At 34.0% G+C, this 19,480-nt stretch overlaps 1 protein-coding gene across 1 annotated transcript; it reads left to right on the forward strand.

Annotated features, from left to right (window-relative positions):
• The first annotated feature begins 1,357 nt into the window (after window positions 1-1,357).
• LOC110690921 (mitogen-activated protein kinase kinase 6-like) lies at window positions 1,358-5,543 on the forward strand. Its single transcript, XM_021867827.1, has 8 exons — window positions 1,358-1,825; window positions 2,019-2,103; window positions 2,907-3,041; window positions 3,681-3,905; window positions 3,996-4,178; window positions 4,307-4,530; window positions 5,029-5,074; window positions 5,164-5,543. Exons 1-8 carry the CDS (start codon window positions 1,752-1,754, stop codon window positions 5,254-5,256), a joined length of 1,065 nt encoding a protein of 354 aa, XP_021723519.1. The 5' UTR covers window positions 1,358-1,751; the 3' UTR covers window positions 5,257-5,543.
• The last annotated feature ends 13,937 nt before the right edge of the window (window positions 5,544-19,480 follow it).

Below are 19,480 nucleotides of genomic sequence, written 5' to 3' on the forward strand. Positions count from 1 at the left end.
TAACATATCTTAATTAAATGAATAAGGATGAGCCAACTTTAGAGATCGAGGAGTGCTCCCAAATTCTTTTTTTTTTATTTATTTATTTATATTTTTTATATATCCATTAAGAACTTTAAAATCTTAAATCAAATTTTGTTTATATTATTTGTCATTATTAGTTCACATATTGACACACGCATGAGCGTACACACATACTATATCGTATATACTGTGTACACCGTATACGGAGTATCTTTTTAAAGCAACTAGATCTTATATAGTTAGGTTAAACATTGGAAGATAATACTATCAAAGATCTAATATTGAATTTCATCTATGGAGTACATATATATCAATAAAATCCATGCATGCATGTAGCTTATTGCAGCTTTTTCTACAATCAAAAAAATTACTTCCTACTTAGGGCATGTTCTCATAGACTGAACTCAGCTAAACTAAACTGAACTGAAATGAAATGAATATTTTATAAGAGAAGGAAATTAAGAGCTGAACTGAACTGAACTGAACTGAACTGAGCTGAGCTTAACTGAAAATAAACGTATGAGAACAGGCCCTTAGTATGTACAGAGACGTACAATAGTTAGATAGATACACTCCATATTTTACCACGGGGATCGGACTACCCCCTAGTCTCACATAAAATAATTTTGCCCAACTTATCTAGCACCATTTTAGTTTCTTATAAACCTCACTTAACCAAAAGTTAACAAATTAAAGTCAAAAATGCATAAGGGATATATATTTAGAGATAGAAGAAACAAATTTTCATTCTAAAGAATAATATTAAATGATATAAATTTATAATTATAGTATAATACTGTGCAATTATGATTTATGAAACACTGATAAAGCTGAAAGCTCTTCGCTTCTAATTCTTTGTTGCTCAGTGCCTGTATTTTATACAAGTAAATAAGTAGAAAAGGTTACATATGATAGTATGTTGGGAGTATTTGGGTTCTTTGCTTGCAATATGTGGTTTTATTGTGTCTTTACATGCTGCGAGTACATGCAATTTACAACGGTCAAGATATTACATATATACTTTACTACTAACTTCAAATTTTATAAGAAAACATTAAATCTCATCCTAACTTTTGAATGTAAGATCATCTTTAATGTGGACTCAAAAGTAGATAATAGTGTTGCTAAGTACTCCATACTACTACATAACAACTCTCTTTTGAATGAATTATTAGAGATTATAGCTTTTTTATTATTTAAATGGTTTACAATAAGTCATTGTCTAAGGTTTTGACAATCTAAGTTAAGATAAAACTATAATCAAATACCAATACTTACCTATATACAACTACGAAATACTCCACTATTATTCATTACAGAGTAAAATATACTCTGTATATATTTGTAAAATGTACGCAACACAAATAATCATTTTAAAAACAATTATTATACGACATTTCACATTAATCACAAACAAATTAAATAATCTTGTCTCAAAAAAAATAAAGAATGATATGATCTAACCCGATTACATGTTGACGTGGAATGACTCGAATCAAAATGATCCAAATGACCCGATTGCAAAGTCTAATTGTACTCGTGCTTCGTAATAAATAAAATAAGCAATTTATTTAGCAAAAAGTCAAAAAATGAGTCCACATTATGATAGTCCAAAAGTCCATACTCCTCGTTTTGGCGGTCATCCTTATTCAAAATCCTCACTCCACTCTCTCTCCTTCTCTATTAAACCCTAATTTTTCGACAAATTCAGAATTCCGACCGATCAAATGAAGACGAAGACTCCATTGAAGCAGCTCAAGCTCTCTCTTCCTGCTCAAGAAACTCCCATCACTAGCTTCTTGTAAGCTCATTTTGATGTCATCTTTCTCTCTCCTCCCCCAATTTTGTAATCCTTGTTTCAATTTGATTGATTGCAATTACTCTATTTTAGGGTTTTGTGTTCGAATTAATTGGTTAATTTTACATATTTAATTTGATTATTTTTTTTTTTTATTATTCTGGGAAATGGGACTGAATTGAAATTGATGTTTCAGGAGTGCGAGTGGGACATTTCAAGATGGTGATTTGATGCTGAACCAGAAAGGGTTGCGGCTTAAATCTGATAATAAAGAACCTCGTGTAAATTTCTGCTATTCTTTTTTATTTTGAATTCTTATTGATTGTGCTAGTTTCTAATCGATGTTTAATTTTCCGTTCAAAAAATAAAAAATTGATGTTTAATTTGTGGGTGCTATTAATGCCTTATCAGTGTTATCACTGAAATTAGTGGGAGTTTTCGGCCAATCGATTTCGGGTTTAAATGGTATTAGCTTTGATAACTTTGTTGAGCACTGGTTGAGGTCTGTTTGACTGTATCAAATTTGATGTCCATTTGTCCTGTATAATCTTAGGATTGAACTCTAACTTGTGAATGCCACATTGTAGTGTAAGTTGCTTTACACTACTCCCTCCGTCCCTTAATTAGATGCCTACTTCTCTTTATTATGTGAGTAATAAAGGCTAAAGATAGGCATCTAATAAAGGGACGGAGGGAGTAGCGATTTCAGTTGGTAGTGTAGATAATTTAAAATCCCGGAGTCAACAATTGCAATCTGATTCTTGTTACATACATGGTTTGTTGGTATTCTTCATAAATTCTAATAATTGAACAGTTTGGTTTTATTTGTATATTAATTAATGGTATGGTCATGACATTTACAGACTAACACAAGTTATATAATTCATAGATGGGCTATCAATCTGGTATTCTGCCTTACATGACTAAGCAGAAGCAAGTGAACATCTCATGTGGTCCATGTGATCTATGTAACTCATCAACAGCCTCAACAATTTAAAGTTTCTGTTATTCTGCATTGAGTGCATAATCATGACGGGTTTTCTTTCTTCAAAAATTTCTGAACTAGTGTTATTTGTTTGAACAGCAATCAGATGCTAAAGAGCTTGACTTTCAAGTTACATTGGAAGATCTTGAGACTGTAAAGGTCATTGGTAAGGGAAGTGGTGGAGTTGTTCAGCTTGTTCGGCATAAATGGGTTGGGAAACTATTTGCTTTGAAGGTAATTGTATTTATGACTGTTTCATATCCCGTGATCTACTACTCTGTACCTATTTGTTATTCTTATGTGGAGAGTAAATTAAGAAGTATATCAAAAATTCAAAACTTGTAGTACCACAAGGAAATGCCAACCTTTCTTTTACTTTTTGAGGGGGGGGGGGGGGGGGGTTATGGAGTAAAAGCCAAAAAAAATAGCATCGTAATAATGAAGGATGGTCTAAGGCGAATATTTTGCTTCTTAGACAACAATTTATCAGATTCAAGTTCATATTGGCCTAGAGTGTAAAACGTGCTGCATTCCTTTTCCTAAACCAAGATGCACTACAATATAACAATCACTTTGTAGCTTTTCATATTAATATTGGCATTGTTGTTTAATTTGCTGCTTCTTTGTAATTTTTGAGCAACAATGTCAGTTGCTATCCCCTTCTACCTATGTTTAATTTGGTACGTGCCAATGTTAACAGGAGCCATCCTAACTGATTATCTTAAGTTACAGTGTTTAATATGTTAACATGAACATTCCTAAAATTACAAATTTTATTCAATAATGTATATGTGACTAATATATACAAATGCTATTGCAATTTAATAAGATCATTCACATGAATCTGTAAGGAATTTTTTGTACTTGTAACAGGTCATCCAGATGAATATACAAGAGGAGATTCGTAAACAAATTGTACAGGAGTTGAAGATTAATCAGTCATCTCAGTGTCCTCATATAGTTGTATGCTATCATTCCTTTTATCACAATGGAGCATTCTCTCTAGTTCTAGAGTATATGGATCGTGGCTCTTTGGCGGATGTCATTAAACAAGTCAAGACGATCCTTGAACCTTATCTTGCTGTTGTTTGCAAACAGGTATCTTTTTCTGGTATTTCATATCAATGCTTTTGCATATAGACCCTTATTTTATTTGTTCTGGGTGAGTAGCTTTGTTCTTCTTTGCAGGTATTACAAGGTCTTGTATATTTGCATAATGAAAGGCATGTCATACATAGGGACATGAAGCCTTCCAATCTATTGGTAAATCACAAAGGAGAAGTAAAGATTACCGACTTTGGTGTCAGTGCAGTGCTAGCTAGCTCAATGGGTCAACGTGACACATTTGTTGGGACCTACAACTACATGTCGGTAAGTTGAAATTACCTTTCTCATTCTTAGCTACAGTCCAGGAATGGTAATTCATTAACCTGCTACAAACATTTTTGTGCATGTTCTAAGCTGATACATGAATTGTGTGCCTAACATGTCATGTCCAGCCGGAGAGAATTAGTGGAAGCTCTTATGACTATAGCTGCGACATTTGGAGTTTGGGTTTGGTTATGTTGGAGTGTGCCATTGGGCGTTTTCCCTACATACAAACTGAAGATCAGCAAAGTGCACCGAGCTATTTTGAGCTTTTGGCAGCTATTGTAGGAAGCCCAGCCCCTTGTGCCCCATCCGATCAGTTCTCCCCAGAGTTTTGTTCCTTTATATCTGCTTGGTAAGAACTTAGACACATCAACTCTTCGAGAGAAATATCTGGTTCATATGATGCATATTTGTTCAAGATCTTTTAGTCTCAGTCTCTCACTTAACTTTATCCTTCTGTTAAAAAAAACGTTTACACACTCTTTTTCAACTGTGATATTCTACCTGCTACTGGAACATATACATGATGTGTGTGTGTGTATTTTGGGGAGAGTAGCTACTATATCGCCTATCCTTTTTACTTAAATATTGGGCTGGTGGTGGTATCTTGGTAAGCTGGTGTGGCTGTAGCATAATAATGACTCATAGAAAATTTTCTTGTAGCTTGGAAACACTAGACCTTTGAGATTTGTAATGGAGGATATCCTAATGCTTTATTACAGTTGAGAATTCCGTTTAACATATAGCTGTCAATTGATCGAGTTAATTCATATATGGAGTGTAACCTAAGTCATTTTGGCTGAGCCTTTCTTTCTAATTAATCTAACATGTGGTGAGTTTCCCTTTGCAGCATACAAAAGGACCCAAAAGACAGATGGACATCTTCTGACCTTCTGGTTTGCACTCATATCTCTTATATAGATGATTTACTCTTATTCATAAATTCTACTGAACTGTCTACTAAACTTTTTTCTGTTGGCTGCAGAATCACTCATTCATCAAAAAATTTGAAGACAAAGATATCGATCTGGGGATTCTGGTTGGCAGTTTAGAATCCCCTGTAAATTTTTCAAGATAAGTTTACTTACAATCGTTTCAATCATTGTATTATTGTAGTTAATGTAACAGAATTTACTATTATACATTTATACTATGTGAAAGTAAACTGGTTGAGACTTATAAATCAAGCAAACAATCTTTTAATTACAATCATTCATTTAGTAGTATTGTAGGAAGGATAGAATTGAATGCTGGCATATTTGCATGAGACTCAGATTCATTGAACGAATTTTTTTTTTCAACATTTTTCAGTTCCTAGGCCTTAATATGTTCAAGTCCACTTGGTTAAAAGCCCATTCGAGAAAACTGCCCGATAGTTGAGATTTTAGAAAGCACTTTACTCCCTTTGTCCCATAAATATCACAATTTCGACTTAAGGTCAAAGATTGTTAACTTCATAAAATATATAGTTGAGATTTTAGAAAGCACTTTACTCCCTTTGTCCCATAAATATCACAATTTATGGCTTAAGATCAAAGATTGTTAAGTTCATAAAATATTACACGATATATTGTTATCTACTAGTTCACCATATTGGATCTTGTAAAAAGTGTTATTGTCTTGCTTAAAATACTTTGTCATACGTCAAACAAAATGAGTATGCTTGATGATTGAAAGATTAAACCCAATTAGATAATTATGCAATGTCTTCTACAAGTGGATGCTTCGAATATCACACAAACATTATCACTTATCAAATGTACAATATTTGTTGTATCCAATCCAAATTCTAAATCAATTTGGTTATATAAACTAGGTGGTAGTTATCATAGCTCCTTTATCTACTTTAAAGAAAATTCTCCGTATACTCTCCTAATGAAGATATCACTATCACTAACATCACTCTCCTTAGAATATAACAAAAGGCAACAATTAAGGACTTATTTATTACTTAATCAAGTGGGTTTTAGCTACTGTATGCTTAAATTCTTTTACAATTTACCCTTCTTTGGTACTCGTATGATCAATTAGTTTTTTACTTACAATCTAATCTTTCAATGTTCCTTTCATCATGAGAAAATTTTATAATAGTCGACTGAAGTATGACTACCATTATGTTTTAATGATTATGCAGTTCATCATTGATTAATTTTTCTTCAAATAACACGGTGTATTTCTTTATCATTCAATTTTTTGTTTTCATTTATGTTATTTTTATTTTTATTTAATAATTTCTCTTTTATTTTTATGTTGGATTAAATTTTTCAAAAAATTATATTTGCATTGTAGATATTAAAAGAGTAACTGTGTCCATGTTATAAATTCAAAAAATGAACTATTCATATTGTTTTATTATAGCTGTCAATCCGGGTAAACGGGTCGGATTTGGGTCGGGTAAGAGTGGGTCGAGTCAACTCGGGTTGGGTCAATTCAGATTAATTCCATAACCTATGCAGGTCGGGTTTGGGTTGGGTCATGCTTGAGTCGGGTCACGTCGGGTCATACTTCTTATCGGGTTTGGGTCGGGTTTAGGTCATGTTAATAACAAGTCGGATTACATTCGGGTCAGGTGAACAATAGGTCGGGTTTAATTCGGGTTAAAACGGGTTAGGGTAATTCTCTGGTTAGAGTCGGGTTCGGTTCAAGTCAATAATTTGCTGGTTAGAATCAGATCGGGTCATTCTCGGGTTTGAGTCGGGTTCGGTTCAACTCCATAATTTGCGGGTTATGATAAGTTCGGGTCATTTTCTAGTCGGGTCATCTCGAGTTCAAGTCGGGTTCGGTTCAAATAAATAATTTGCGGGTTATAATCAGGTTGGGTCATTTTCAAGTCGGGTCATTCTCGGATTCAAGTCGGGTTGTGTTCAAGTAGATAATTTGCAGGTTACAATCAGATCGAGTCATTTCCAAGTCAGGTCATATTCAGGTTCAACTAACTATAAATAGATAATTATCAGTTTTATCAAGCTAATTATTTCCCTTGACTATAATATATATGGCAATATACTAGGGAACTATAGTCTATAATTTAGGAAGATAAATATCTCCTTTGACCATACAACAAATATATACTATATTTGATCTTAAATTTGAGGATGATGCTCCTTTCTTTTGCTGGCCTAGACCGACTTGGTATCCTAAGACAAAATGTTTTGATCAATAATAATAAGGTGGTCTAAATTGCATTTAAGGTGATTTGAAATTGAACAGGAACAATTTGGGTTGAATTTAGGTCAGGTCAATAACAAGCCGTGTTAATTTCGAGTCGGGTTAGTTACAGATCGGATTGAATTTTTAGGTTGGGTAAGTCATGGGTACAGTAAAATTCAAGTCAGGTCAAGAACAAGTCGGGTTGAATCTGGGTCAGGTCAATAACAAGTCGGGTTGAATTTGGGTCAGGTCAATAACAAGTCGGGTTGCTTTTGGGTCCAATTTGTAACAGGTTGGGTTAAATTCGAGTCATAATAGGAACAAGTCGAGTCAAGTTGGGTTGAATTCAGTTTAGGTTAGTAACAAGTCGAGTTAAAATCGGGTTTTGACGGGTTAAAACGGGTTTGGGTCAATTTCGGTTCAAGTCGGATTCGGTGCAAGTTAATTAAATTGGCCGTTGTAAAATGGTAAATCGATGCAAGTTAATTAAATTGGCCGTCGTAAACTGGTAAATCGGTGCAAGTTATAACAGGTAAATTGGCCGTTTTAAAGCAAATTGAATGGTTGCAAACACCCAATTGGACTTGCGGATGGTATTAGGGACCATGGTAAACATTTTGGCAACTTTTATTTCAGAGCGAAAAAAAGTTAAAAAATTCCAAAATTGAAGGCTAATATCCACACTTTATGAGAAATTTTAGAGGTTTCAGGGTCCGGTGTCGAAAAGTCTTGAAATTCTATGGGATACATCTCGAGGTCATCTAATGCCGTTTGGAACCATATATGATCATTATTTGTTGTCATAACCAGCTTGAGTTAAAGAAATCAGTGCAAGTTATATAACGGTAAATAGGTCGTTAAAAGGAAAATTGGATGGTTCCACCCACCCAATTGGACTTCCGAAATGTATTTAGGACAATGGTAAACATTTCGGCAATTATTATTTCTAGGCGAAAAAAAGTCTTAAAATTCCAAAATTAAAGGCTAATATCCACGCTTTTTGAGAAATTTTAGAAGTTTCGGGGCCCGGTATCGAAAAGTCTTGAGATTCAAAAGAATACATCTCGGGGTCATATAATGTCGTTAAGAACCATATATGATCACTATTTGTTGTCATAAATGCTCGTGGTAGGGTTGAATTAATAAAATCGGTGCAAGTTGTAAATCGGTAAATTGGTCTTTTCAAGACAAATTGGATGGTTCGACCCACCCAGTTGGAATCCCAGAGAATATTAGGGATCATGGTAAACATTTCGACAATTTTTATATCCGAGCGAAAAATGTAAAAAAAATCCAAAATTAAAGGCTAATATCCACGCTTTTTGAGAAATTTTAGAAGTTTCGGCCCGCTATCGAAAAGCCTTGATATTCAAGGGAATATATCTCGGGGTCATATAATGTCGTTTGGAACCATATATGATTACTATTTGTTGTCATAAATGTTCGTGGTAGGCTTGAGTTAATAAAATTGGTGCAAATTGTAAACCGGTAAATTGGCCGTTTAAAGGCAAATTGGATGGTTCCACCCACCCAATTGGACTCCCGGAGGATATTATGGATCATGGTAAACATTTCGACAATTTTTATATCCGAGCCAAAAAAGTAAAAAAAATTCCAAAATTGAAGGTTAATATCCACGCTTTTTGAGAAATTTCGAATGTTTTGGGGCCCGGTATTGAAAAGCATTGAGATTTTAGGGGATACATCTCGGGGTCATATAATGCTGTTTAGAACCATATATGATCATTATTTGTTGTCATAAATGTTTGTGGTAGGCTTGAGTTAATGAAATCGATGCAAGTTGTAAACCAAAAAAGTGGTCGTTTAAAGGCTAATTTGGTGGTTCTACCCACCCAATGGGACTCCCGGACGGTATTAGGGACCATGGTAAACATTTAGGAAATTTTTTATTTCCGGGCGCAAAATAGTCAAAATTTTCAAAATTGAAGGCTAATATCCACGCTTTTTAAGAAATTTTGGAGGATTCAGGGCCCGGAGTCGAAAAGTCTTGAAATTCTTGGGGACACATCTCGGGGTCATTTAACGCCGTTTGGAACCAAATATGATCATTATTTGTTGTCATAAAATGCTCGTATTAGGCTTGAATTAATGAAATCGGTGCAAGTTATAAAACGGTAAATAGGCCGTTAAAAGGAAAAATGGATGGTTCCACCCACCCAATTGGACTTCCGAAGGGTATTTAGGACCATGGTAAACATTTCGGCAATTATTATTTTCAGGCGAAAAAAAAGTCTAAAAATTTCAAAATTAAAGGCTAAATCCACGCTTTTTGAGAAATTTAAGAAGTTCCGGGGCTCGATATCAAAAAGCCTTGAGATTAAAGGGAATACATCTCGGGGTCATATAATGTCGTTTGGAACCATATATGATCACTATTTGTTGTCATAAATGTTCGTGGTAGGCTTGAGTTAATGAAATCGGTGCAAGGTGTAAACTGGTAAATTGGCCATTTATAGGCAAATTGGATGGTTCGACCCATCCAGATTGACTCCCATAGGATATTAGGAACCATGGTAAACATTTCGGAAATTTTTATATCCGAGCGAAAAAAGTAAAAAAAATTCAAAATTGAAGGTTAATATCCACGCTTTTTAAGAAATTTCGAATGTTTTGGGGCCCGGTGTCGAAAGTCATTGAGATTTTAGGTGATACATCTCGGGGTCATATAATTCTGTTTGAAACCATATATGATCATTATCTGTTGTCATAAATGTTTGTGGTAGGCTTGAGTTAATGAAATCGATGCAAGTTGTAAACCGGTATTAGGGATACATCTTGGTATACATCTTGGTGTCATTTAATGCCGTTTGGAATTGTATATGGTCATTTTTGTTGTCATAAATGTTCGAGGTAGGCTTGTGTTAATGAAATCGGTACAAGTTATATCGGTAAATAGGCCGTTTAAAGAAAATTGGATGGTTCCACCCACCAAATTGGACTCCCGAAAGGTATTAATACCATGGTAAACATTTCAGCAATTATTATTTCCGAGCGAAAAAAAAAAGTCTAAACATTCCAAAATTAAAGGCTAATTATCCACGCTTTTTGAGAAATTTTAAAAGTTTCGGAGCCCGGTATCGAAAAACCTTGAGATTCAAGGGAATATATCTCGGGGTCATATAATGGCGTTTGGAATCATATATGATCACTATTTTTTGTCATAAATGTTCGTGGTAGGCTTGAGTCAATGAAATCAGTACAACTTGTAAACCCGTAAATTGGTCTTTTAAAGGAAAATTGGATGGTTCCACCACACAGTTGGACTCCCGGAGGGTATTAGGAACCATGGTAAACATATCGGCAATTTCTATTCTCGGGCAAAAAAAAAAAGTCTTAAATTTCCAAATTTAAAGGCTAATATCCACGCTTTTTGAGAAATTTTAGATGTTTCGGAGCTCGGTATTGAAAAGTCTTGAGATTCGAGGGATACATCTCGGGGTCATATAATGTCGTTTGAAACCATTTATGATCACTATTTGATGTCATAAATGTTCGTGGTAGGCTTGAGTTAATGAAATCGGTGCAAGATGTAAACCGGTAAATTGGTCATTTAAAGGCAAAGTGGATAGTTCGACCCACCCAGTTGGACTCCCAGAGGGTCGGTATTAGGGACCATAGTATACATTTCGGTTTATTTAATTTTTACGGGGGAAAAAATTCCAAAATTGAAGGCTAATATCCACGCTTTTTGATAAATTTCGGATTCTTCCCCGGTGTCTAAAATTTGAAATTCTAGGAAATACATCTCGGGGTCATATAATGACCTTTGGAACCATATGTGATCATTATTTGTTGTCATAAATGTTCGTTGTTGGCATTAGTTAATGAAATCGATGCAAATTGTAAACCGGTAAATTGGTCGTTTCAAGGAAATTAGTTGATTCTACCCACCCAATTGCACCCCCAAAAGGTATTAGGGACCATGGTAAACAATTTGGCAATTTTTATTTACTGGCGAAAAAAAAGTCAAAAAATTAGGCTTGAATTAATGAAATCGGTGCAAGTTATAAAACGGTAAATAGGCCGTTAAAAGGAAAAATGGATGGTTCCACCCACCCAATTGGACTTCCGAAGGGTATTTAGGACCATGGTAAACATTTCGGCAATTATTATTTTCAGGCGAAAAAAAAGTCTAAAAATTTCAAAATTAAAGGCTAAATCCACGCTTTTTGAGAAATTTAAGAAGTTCCGGGGCCCGATATCAAAAAGCCTTGAGATTAAAGGGAATACATCTCGGGGTCATATAATGTCGTTTGGAACCATATATGATCACTATTTGTTGTCATAAATGTTCGTGGTAGGCTTGAGTTAATGAAATCGGTGCAAGGTGTAAACTGGTAAATTGGCCATTTATAGGCAAATTGGATGGTTCGACCCATCCAGATTGACTCCCATAGGATATTAGGAACCATGGTAAACATTTCGGAAATTTTTATATCCGAGCGAAAAAAGTAAAAAAAATTCAAAATTGAAGGTTAATATCCACGCTTTTTAAGAAATTTCGAATGTTTTGGGGCCCGGTGTCGAAAGTCATTGAGATTTTAGGTGATACATCTCGGGGTCATATAATTCTGTTTGAAACCATATATGATCATTATCTGTTGTCATAAATGTTTGTGGTAGGCTTGAGTTAATGAAATCGATGCAAGTTGTAAACCGGTAAAGTCTTGGTGTCATTTAATGCCGTTTGGAATTGTATATGGTCATTTTTGTTGTCATAAATGTTCGAGGTAGGCTTGTGTTAATGAAATCGGTACAAGTTATATCGGTAAATAGGCCGTTTAAAGAAAATTGGATGGTTCCACCCACCAAATTGGACTCCCGAAAGGTATTAATACCATGGTAAACATTTCAGCAATTATTATTTCCGAGCGAAAAAAAAAAGTCTAAACATTCCAAAATTAAAGGCTAATTATCCACGCTTTTTGAGAAATTTTAAAAGTTTCGGAGCCCGGTATCGAAAAACCTTGAGATTCAAGGGAATATATCTCGGGGTCATATAATGGCGTTTGGAATCATATATGATCACTATTTTTTGTCATAAATGTTCGTGGTAGGCTTGAGTCAATGAAATCAGTACAACTTGTAAACCCGTAAATTGGTCTTTTAAAGGAAAATTGGATGGTTCCACCACACAGTTGGACTCCCGGAGGGTATTAGGAACCATGGTAAACATATCGGCAATTTCTATTCTCGGGCAAAAAAAAAAAGTCTTAAATTTCCAAAATTAAAGGCTAATATCCACGCTTTTTGAGAAATTTTAGATGTTTCGGAGCTCGGTATTGAAAAGTCTTGAGATTCGAGGGATACATCTCGGGGTCATATAATGTCGTTTGAAACCATTTATGATCACTATTTGATGTCATAAATGTTCGTGGTAGGCTTGAGTTAATGAAATCGGTGCAAGATGTAAACCGGTAAATTGGTCATTTAAAGGCAAAGTGGATAGTTCGACCCACCCAGTTGGACTCCCAGAGGGTCGGTATTAGGGACCATAGTATACATTTCGGTTTATTTAATTTTTACGGGGGAAAAAATTCCAAAATTGAAGGCTAATATCCACGCTTTTTGATAAATTTCGGATTCTTCCCCGGTGTCTAAAATTTGAAATTCTAGGAAATACATCTCGGGGTCATATAATGACCTTTGGAACCATATGTGATCATTATTTGTTGTCATAAATGTTCGTTGTTGGCATTAGTTAATGAAATCGATGCAAATTGTAAACCGGTAAATTGGTCGTTTCAAGGAAATTAGTTGATTCTACCCACCCAATTGCACCCCCAAAAGGTATTAGGGACCATGGTAAACAATTTGGCAATTTTTATTTACTGGCGAAAAAAAAGTCAAAAAATTCCTAAATTTAAGGCTAATACCCACGCCTTTTGAGAAATTTTGAAGATTTTGGGGCTAATTGTCGAAAATAAATGAGATTTTATTATATATATCTCGGTGTCATATAAGACATTTGAATCCATAAATGACCATTATATGTTGTCATAAATGTTCGCGGTAAGCTTGAGTTAATGAAATAAGTGCAAGTTGTAAACCAGTAAATTGGTCGTTTAAATCCAAATTAGATGGCTCCACCCACCTAATTGGACTACTGTAAGGTATTGGGAACCATGGTAAACGTGTTGGCAATTTTTATTTGTGGCCGAAAAAAAGTCAAAAAAATTCCAAAATTGAAGGCCACGCTTTTTGAGAATTTTTTGAGATTTCGGGGCCCGGTTTCGAAAAGTTTTGAGATTTTAGGGGATATATGTCGGGGTCATATAATACTGTTTTAAACCATAAATGATCATTATATGTGTGTAATAAATGTTCGTGGTAGGCTTGAGTTAATTAAATCGGTGCAAGTTGTAAAACGGTAAATTCACTATTTAAAGGCAAATTGTATGGTTCCACTCACCTAATTGGAATCCCGGAGGGTATTAGGGACCATGGTAAAAATTTCGGCAATTTTTATTTACAGGCGAAAAAAAAGTCAAAAAGTTCTAAAATTTAAGGCTAATATCTATGCTTTATTAGAAATTTCGGCCACAAATAAAAATTGCCAACACGTTTACCATGGTTCCCAATACATTACAGTATTCCAATTAGGTGGTAAATATTTCGACAATTTTTATTTACGAGCGAAAAAGAGTCAAAAAATTCCAAAATTGAAGGCTAATATCCACGTTTTTTTGAGGAATTTTGGAGGTTCCGGGACCCGGTGTCGAAAAGACATGAGATTTTAGGGGATATATCTCGGGGTCATATATGTCGTTTGGAACCATTTATGATCATTATTTGTTGTCATCAATGTCCGTGGTAGGCTTGAGTTAATAAAATCGGTGCAAGTTGTAAACCGGTAAATTGGTCGTTTAAAGGTAAATTGGATGGTTCCACCCATCCAATTGGACTCACGGCGGGTATTTGCACCATGGTAAACATTTCGACAATTTTTATATCCGAGCGAAAAAAAGTCAAAAAATTCCAAAATTGAAGGCTAATATCCACGCTTTTTGAGAAATTTCGAATGTTTTGGGGCCCGGTGTCGAAAAGCATTGGGATTTTAGGGGATACATCTCGGGGTCATAAAATGCCGTTTGGATCCATATATGATGATTATATGTAATCATAATGTTCGTGGTAAGCTTGAGTTATTGAAATCGGTGCAAGTTGTAAACCGATAAATTGGTAATTTAAAGGCAAATTGATGGTTCACCTAGCCAATTGGACTCCTGGAGGGTATTAGGGACCATGGTAAACATTTCGGCAATTTTTATTTCCGGATGAAAAAAAGTCAATTTTTAATTCCAAAATTGAAAGCTAATATCCACACTTTTTGAGAAATTTTGGAGTTTTCGGGTAGAGCTGTTAATTCGGGTAAACGGGTCGGGTTTGGGTTGGTAAGAGTGGGCTGGTCAACTCGTGTCGGGTCAATTTTTATTAATTCCATAACTTATGCGGGTCGGTTTGGGTTTGGTCATGCTTGAGTCGGGTTACTTCGGGTCATACTTCTTATCGGTTTTGGGTCGAATTTAGGTCGGGTTAATAATAGGTTGGGTAACATTCGGGTTAGGTTAATAATAGGTCGGGTTTAATTTGGGTTAAAATGGGTTTGGATAATTCTCGGGTTCGAGTCGGGTTCGGTTTAAGTCAATAATTTGTGGGTTAGAATCAGGTCGGGTCATTCTCGGATTTGAGTCAGGTTCGGTTCGAGTCAATAATTTGCGGGTTATAATCTGGTTGGGTCATTTTCAAGTTGGTTCATTTCGACGTCAAGTCGGGTTATGTTCAAGTCAATAATTTGCAGGTTACAATCAGGTCAGGTCATTTCCAAGTCAGGTCATATTCGGATTCAACTAACTATAAATAGATAATTATCATTTTTATCAAGCTAATCATTTCCCTTGACTATAATATATATAGCAATATACTAGGTAACTATAGTATGTAATTTAGGAAGATAATTATCTTCTTTGACCATACAACAAATATATACTATATTTAACTCTTAAATTTGAGGATGATGCTCCTTTCTTTTGCTGGCCTAGACGGATTCGGTCTCCCTAAACAAAATGCTTTGATCAACAATAATAAGGTGGTCTAAATTGCATTTAAGGTGATTTGAAATCGGGTCAGGAACAATTTGGGTTGAATTGGTCGGGTCAATAACAAGTCGTGTTGATTTTGAGTTGGATTAGTAACAGATTGGGTTGGATTTTTGGTTCGGGTTAGTAATAGGTCTGGTAAAATTCAGGTCGGGTTAATAACAAGTCGGGTTGAATTTGGGTCATGTCAATAACAAGTCGTGTTGATTTTGAGTCGGGTTTGTAACAGGTTGGGTACAGTTAAATTCGGGTCAGGTTAGGAACGGGTCGGGTTGAATTCAGGTCATATTAGTAACAAGTCGAGTTAAATTCAGGTTTTTACCGGTTAGATCGGGTTTGGGTCAATTTCGGTTCTTGTCGGGTTCAGTTCAGGTCCATAATTTACGGGTTACATTCGGGTCGGGTCATCTCCAGGTCAGTTCATGTTCGGGTTCGGGACTCACATACTTGGGTCAACTCGGGTCTAGGGTTGGTTTCAGGTCGGGTTTGGATCACCATTTTTTCGGGTTTAGATGGGTTAGTTAATAATCGGGTTTGAGTCGGCATTTTGGGTCGGGTCAACTTTTGACAGCTCTATGTTTTATCATAAAAATAGTATGGTAGTCCTATATCAAAAATTATACTTTAATTAAAAGTCACATTGATGGAGATGCATAATTTAAATATTTGATACTTTGCATAATTTAAAGTTTTAACCCAAATATTTATAATGGAAAAAAAAAAATAGGGATAGGGAGAATAATCTTTACTTTGAACCTCGTTATAAGCATATATCTCCAACTTTACTGCATCACGTTGTATTAAAATTTTGAAATTTGTAAATCGAATTTCATTTACATAGTTTTAAATGTAGATGGATCTTAAATGTCCTAAACACGTTCTCAAGCAAGGTCAGCATCTCAAATGGTCCACTTGGCCTGAAAAAAAAAAAAAAAAAAAAGGTAATGAGAGAAATTGAAGTAGTAGAAGGTCAATAGCGTAGGACTAGTTAGGTAGGGGACAGGTTTCATATTTGTTAGACATTCATCGATCACACCAATTTTGTCAACACCAAAAGTGCATATCACTAGATAAGAACGACCAGTGTGTAATGTGTATGGCTTGTAATTTTTTGAAGGAAAAAGATATATGCAGTCCTTAGGGTTGCATATAAGAAGCTAAAAATAGAAAGAAAAGATAATAAATAACCATTTATTACACCGATTTACTCGTAAATTGTCGATAAATTTCCAACTTAATACTAAAAAAGCAAGTATATTAAATGCTTATATGCAGTCCTAAGGGCTGTATATAGCATTACCCTTTTTTGAATTTGTCAATCTTAATATCATCATATAAAAGTATATGCGAATCTTTATAAAAATAAATCTACAGAGTAATATTTTGACTATTAATACTATCTCAATTAGAAATTAGTCCTTTGTTTTTAAATATTTATTCCACATTTTTTTTTTATATCTTTGGCCGCTTTTAAATACCTACTCCATATCTTTATTTGGAAAGTTTTTATAATATTTAATTCATTTATTTCAAGAATATTAGGGTTTGTTCACATTTATTGAACTAAACTGAAGTGATTGGAGCTGAACTGAACTGAAATGAAATAAATTGAATATTTTATGAGAGAAGGAAATTAGGAGATGAAGTGAACTGAATTGAAATTAAGTTGAAGTGAATAGACCCTTAATTTCATACTTGTAATTTCTTTTCTCCTATTCTCTCAACTATTTTTACTGTTTATAATTTTTTATTCTTCCACCAACCCCACTACATCCACATTTTACTACGAAATAAATGTATCAATCAACTAAAGGAACATATAATCCAAATGATGTCTGATATCAACCAACAAAAAGGAAAAAAAATATTTTTGCCAACACAAAACTCATATCAACCAACAAATGGAATATATCGGCGAACACATAAAACATATCAGCCAACAAATAAAATATATTTCCTCCGTTTTTCTAGTTGACACCGTTTAACTTTTACACTATTCACACAACACGTTTTGACTCGCTTTTGTGGTTTATAAATACGATAAAATATATTCATGTTTGATCTTGTTTGAATCGTTTCAATGTATAAATATCCACTTTTTATAATTCAATCTTGCTAATGAGCGTCCCGGGGCGTTAGATAAGGATAAATTATATTGGTTGAAATGGTATTAAATTAGGAATTCATGACAAAATCACGCGTCGTTCGGTCTAATTAATGTTAATTTTACTCTAATATTTGCATTTTAATTCTCTTATCTAACGCCCCGGGTGCGCTCATTAGCTTTTGCCTTTATCGAATTTTATAATGTTAATAATTAGAGATATTAATAGTTAAAAACATGTGTTGGCATGCGTGATAACATAAATATGTCAAGTAAAAAAAAACAGATGAAGTATTAGACAAGCCTCCCACACCAAACAGTTCGTGTGTCCGTCCGAATGCAATACCTTCTTACGTGACAAATATTTAAAAATAAATAAATAATTAAAAATAAATAAATAAATAAAAACCGATGACATATTTTTATGGAATAATTTATGTAGTTTGCCCCCACCTTAGATGAACACTTTTTCTGAATTTACACAGCTACCCTTGCCATGTACATTCATCATGTTGATTACCTATCTAAACATTGGATAATGGCTATTCTTAGCCACAAATTTTCTTTTTATGGATATACCATTTGCAATAAATGCCTCATTAATTGAGTACTCGTGTAAATAAATAATAATCATGTTAATCACGTTTGTGAGCTAAGACAAGAAATTACCATAATTTAATTGAATGGTTGGAGTTGAACACTAACCCTAATGTCTTCTTAAATTTAGAAAATGCACTAATATTGTTTAAGAAAGATAGATTAAAATATCTTTATTATCTAATGAATCTTTTACATATATGGGGCAATTATTAAGAAAGATAGAATTAAAGTGCAAATATTAGAGTAAAATTAACATTAATTACACCGAACGACGCGTGATTTTGTCATGAATTCCTAACTTAATATCATTTCAACCAATATAATTTATCCTTATCTAACGCCCCGGGGCGCTCGTTAGCAAGATCGATTATATATATATATATATATAATAAATGTAATTAGACCTATCAGATCAAATGAGTAAGCTTAATTGTCAAGTTTAAGCTTGCTACAAATTGCTTGGTTTGAGGCCTTTTTCAAATGGCTACTTGTTTAAGACCCAATACATCTAAAGAGGATTAATTAAACACTTTAACAACATGTTAAAAAAACTATAAGATCATATTACAATGAACATATAAGCTCGTTTCAACAAAATATTTAGTTTAACTTATAAATCCCAAGTCAGACCAAACAAAATTATTAATAGTAGAATCCAACTAAACATATGATTCTTCAAATTACGATTAGAAAAACAGAATGTTAATAAGTTCCATGATTTTATTAATTTTAGATATTTTTCATGATAACATTTTATTTAAGTGTAATTTAATTGTAATTGAATTTATTGAGTTGGAGATTATAGGGTGTGGTGTATCCCAAGTTGTTTTCAAATTCAATAACATTTTGAGTCACTCAATCAACCTTGTTCATTAGTTCGAATTTGGTATAAAATCAGGTTAATTACTCTAAATTAATAAAGACTATTGAGTAAATGTCATAAGTTACAAATAATGAAACGTATTGTTGAAGATTCTTTGATATCCCATACTTCATATCATCTTATGCATTTCCTTAATTTTGGCTAAAATCTTTCTAATTAAATACGCAACTCTCCTGAATAGGAAATGTAATTTTGATTTTTAATCCTAAGATTAGTTTTAAGAGAAGTTTTAATGAAGATTTGTTTCTATGCTAGGACTTATTAATTAAAAAACACATGTCATCTAATAAAATGGTATTGGAAGATTGCTTTACAAACATTCCTCTTTAAGCAAGTAGGCAACAATTTCAAAATTGTAATTGTAATTTTGAGCAAAAAGTGCAAATTTTCAACAGTAAAATGTTTGCAATGTTATCACTTTGAGAGGCAAAAACATGCCCAAAAT

The sequence above is a fragment of the Chenopodium quinoa genome, unplaced genomic scaffold (assembly GCF_001683475.1).
Source record: "Chenopodium quinoa cultivar QQ74 unplaced genomic scaffold, ASM168347v1, whole genome shotgun sequence".
NCBI lineage: Eukaryota > Viridiplantae > Streptophyta > Magnoliopsida > Caryophyllales > Amaranthaceae > Chenopodium > Chenopodium quinoa.

Excerpts from the sequence above, each read along its gene's own strand:
- LOC110690921 (XM_021867827.1), top strand. The coding sequence starts at position 1,752 with ATGAAGACGAAGACTCCATTGAAGCAGCTCAAGCTCTCTCTTCCTGCT. Across the intron at positions 3,042-3,680 it reads GGAAACTATTTGCTTTGAAG|GTCATCCAGATGAATATACA; the intron begins GTAATTGTATTT and ends TACTTGTAACAG. Across the intron at positions 3,906-3,995 it reads TTGCTGTTGTTTGCAAACAG|GTATTACAAGGTCTTGTATA; the intron begins GTATCTTTTTCT and ends TCTTCTTTGCAG.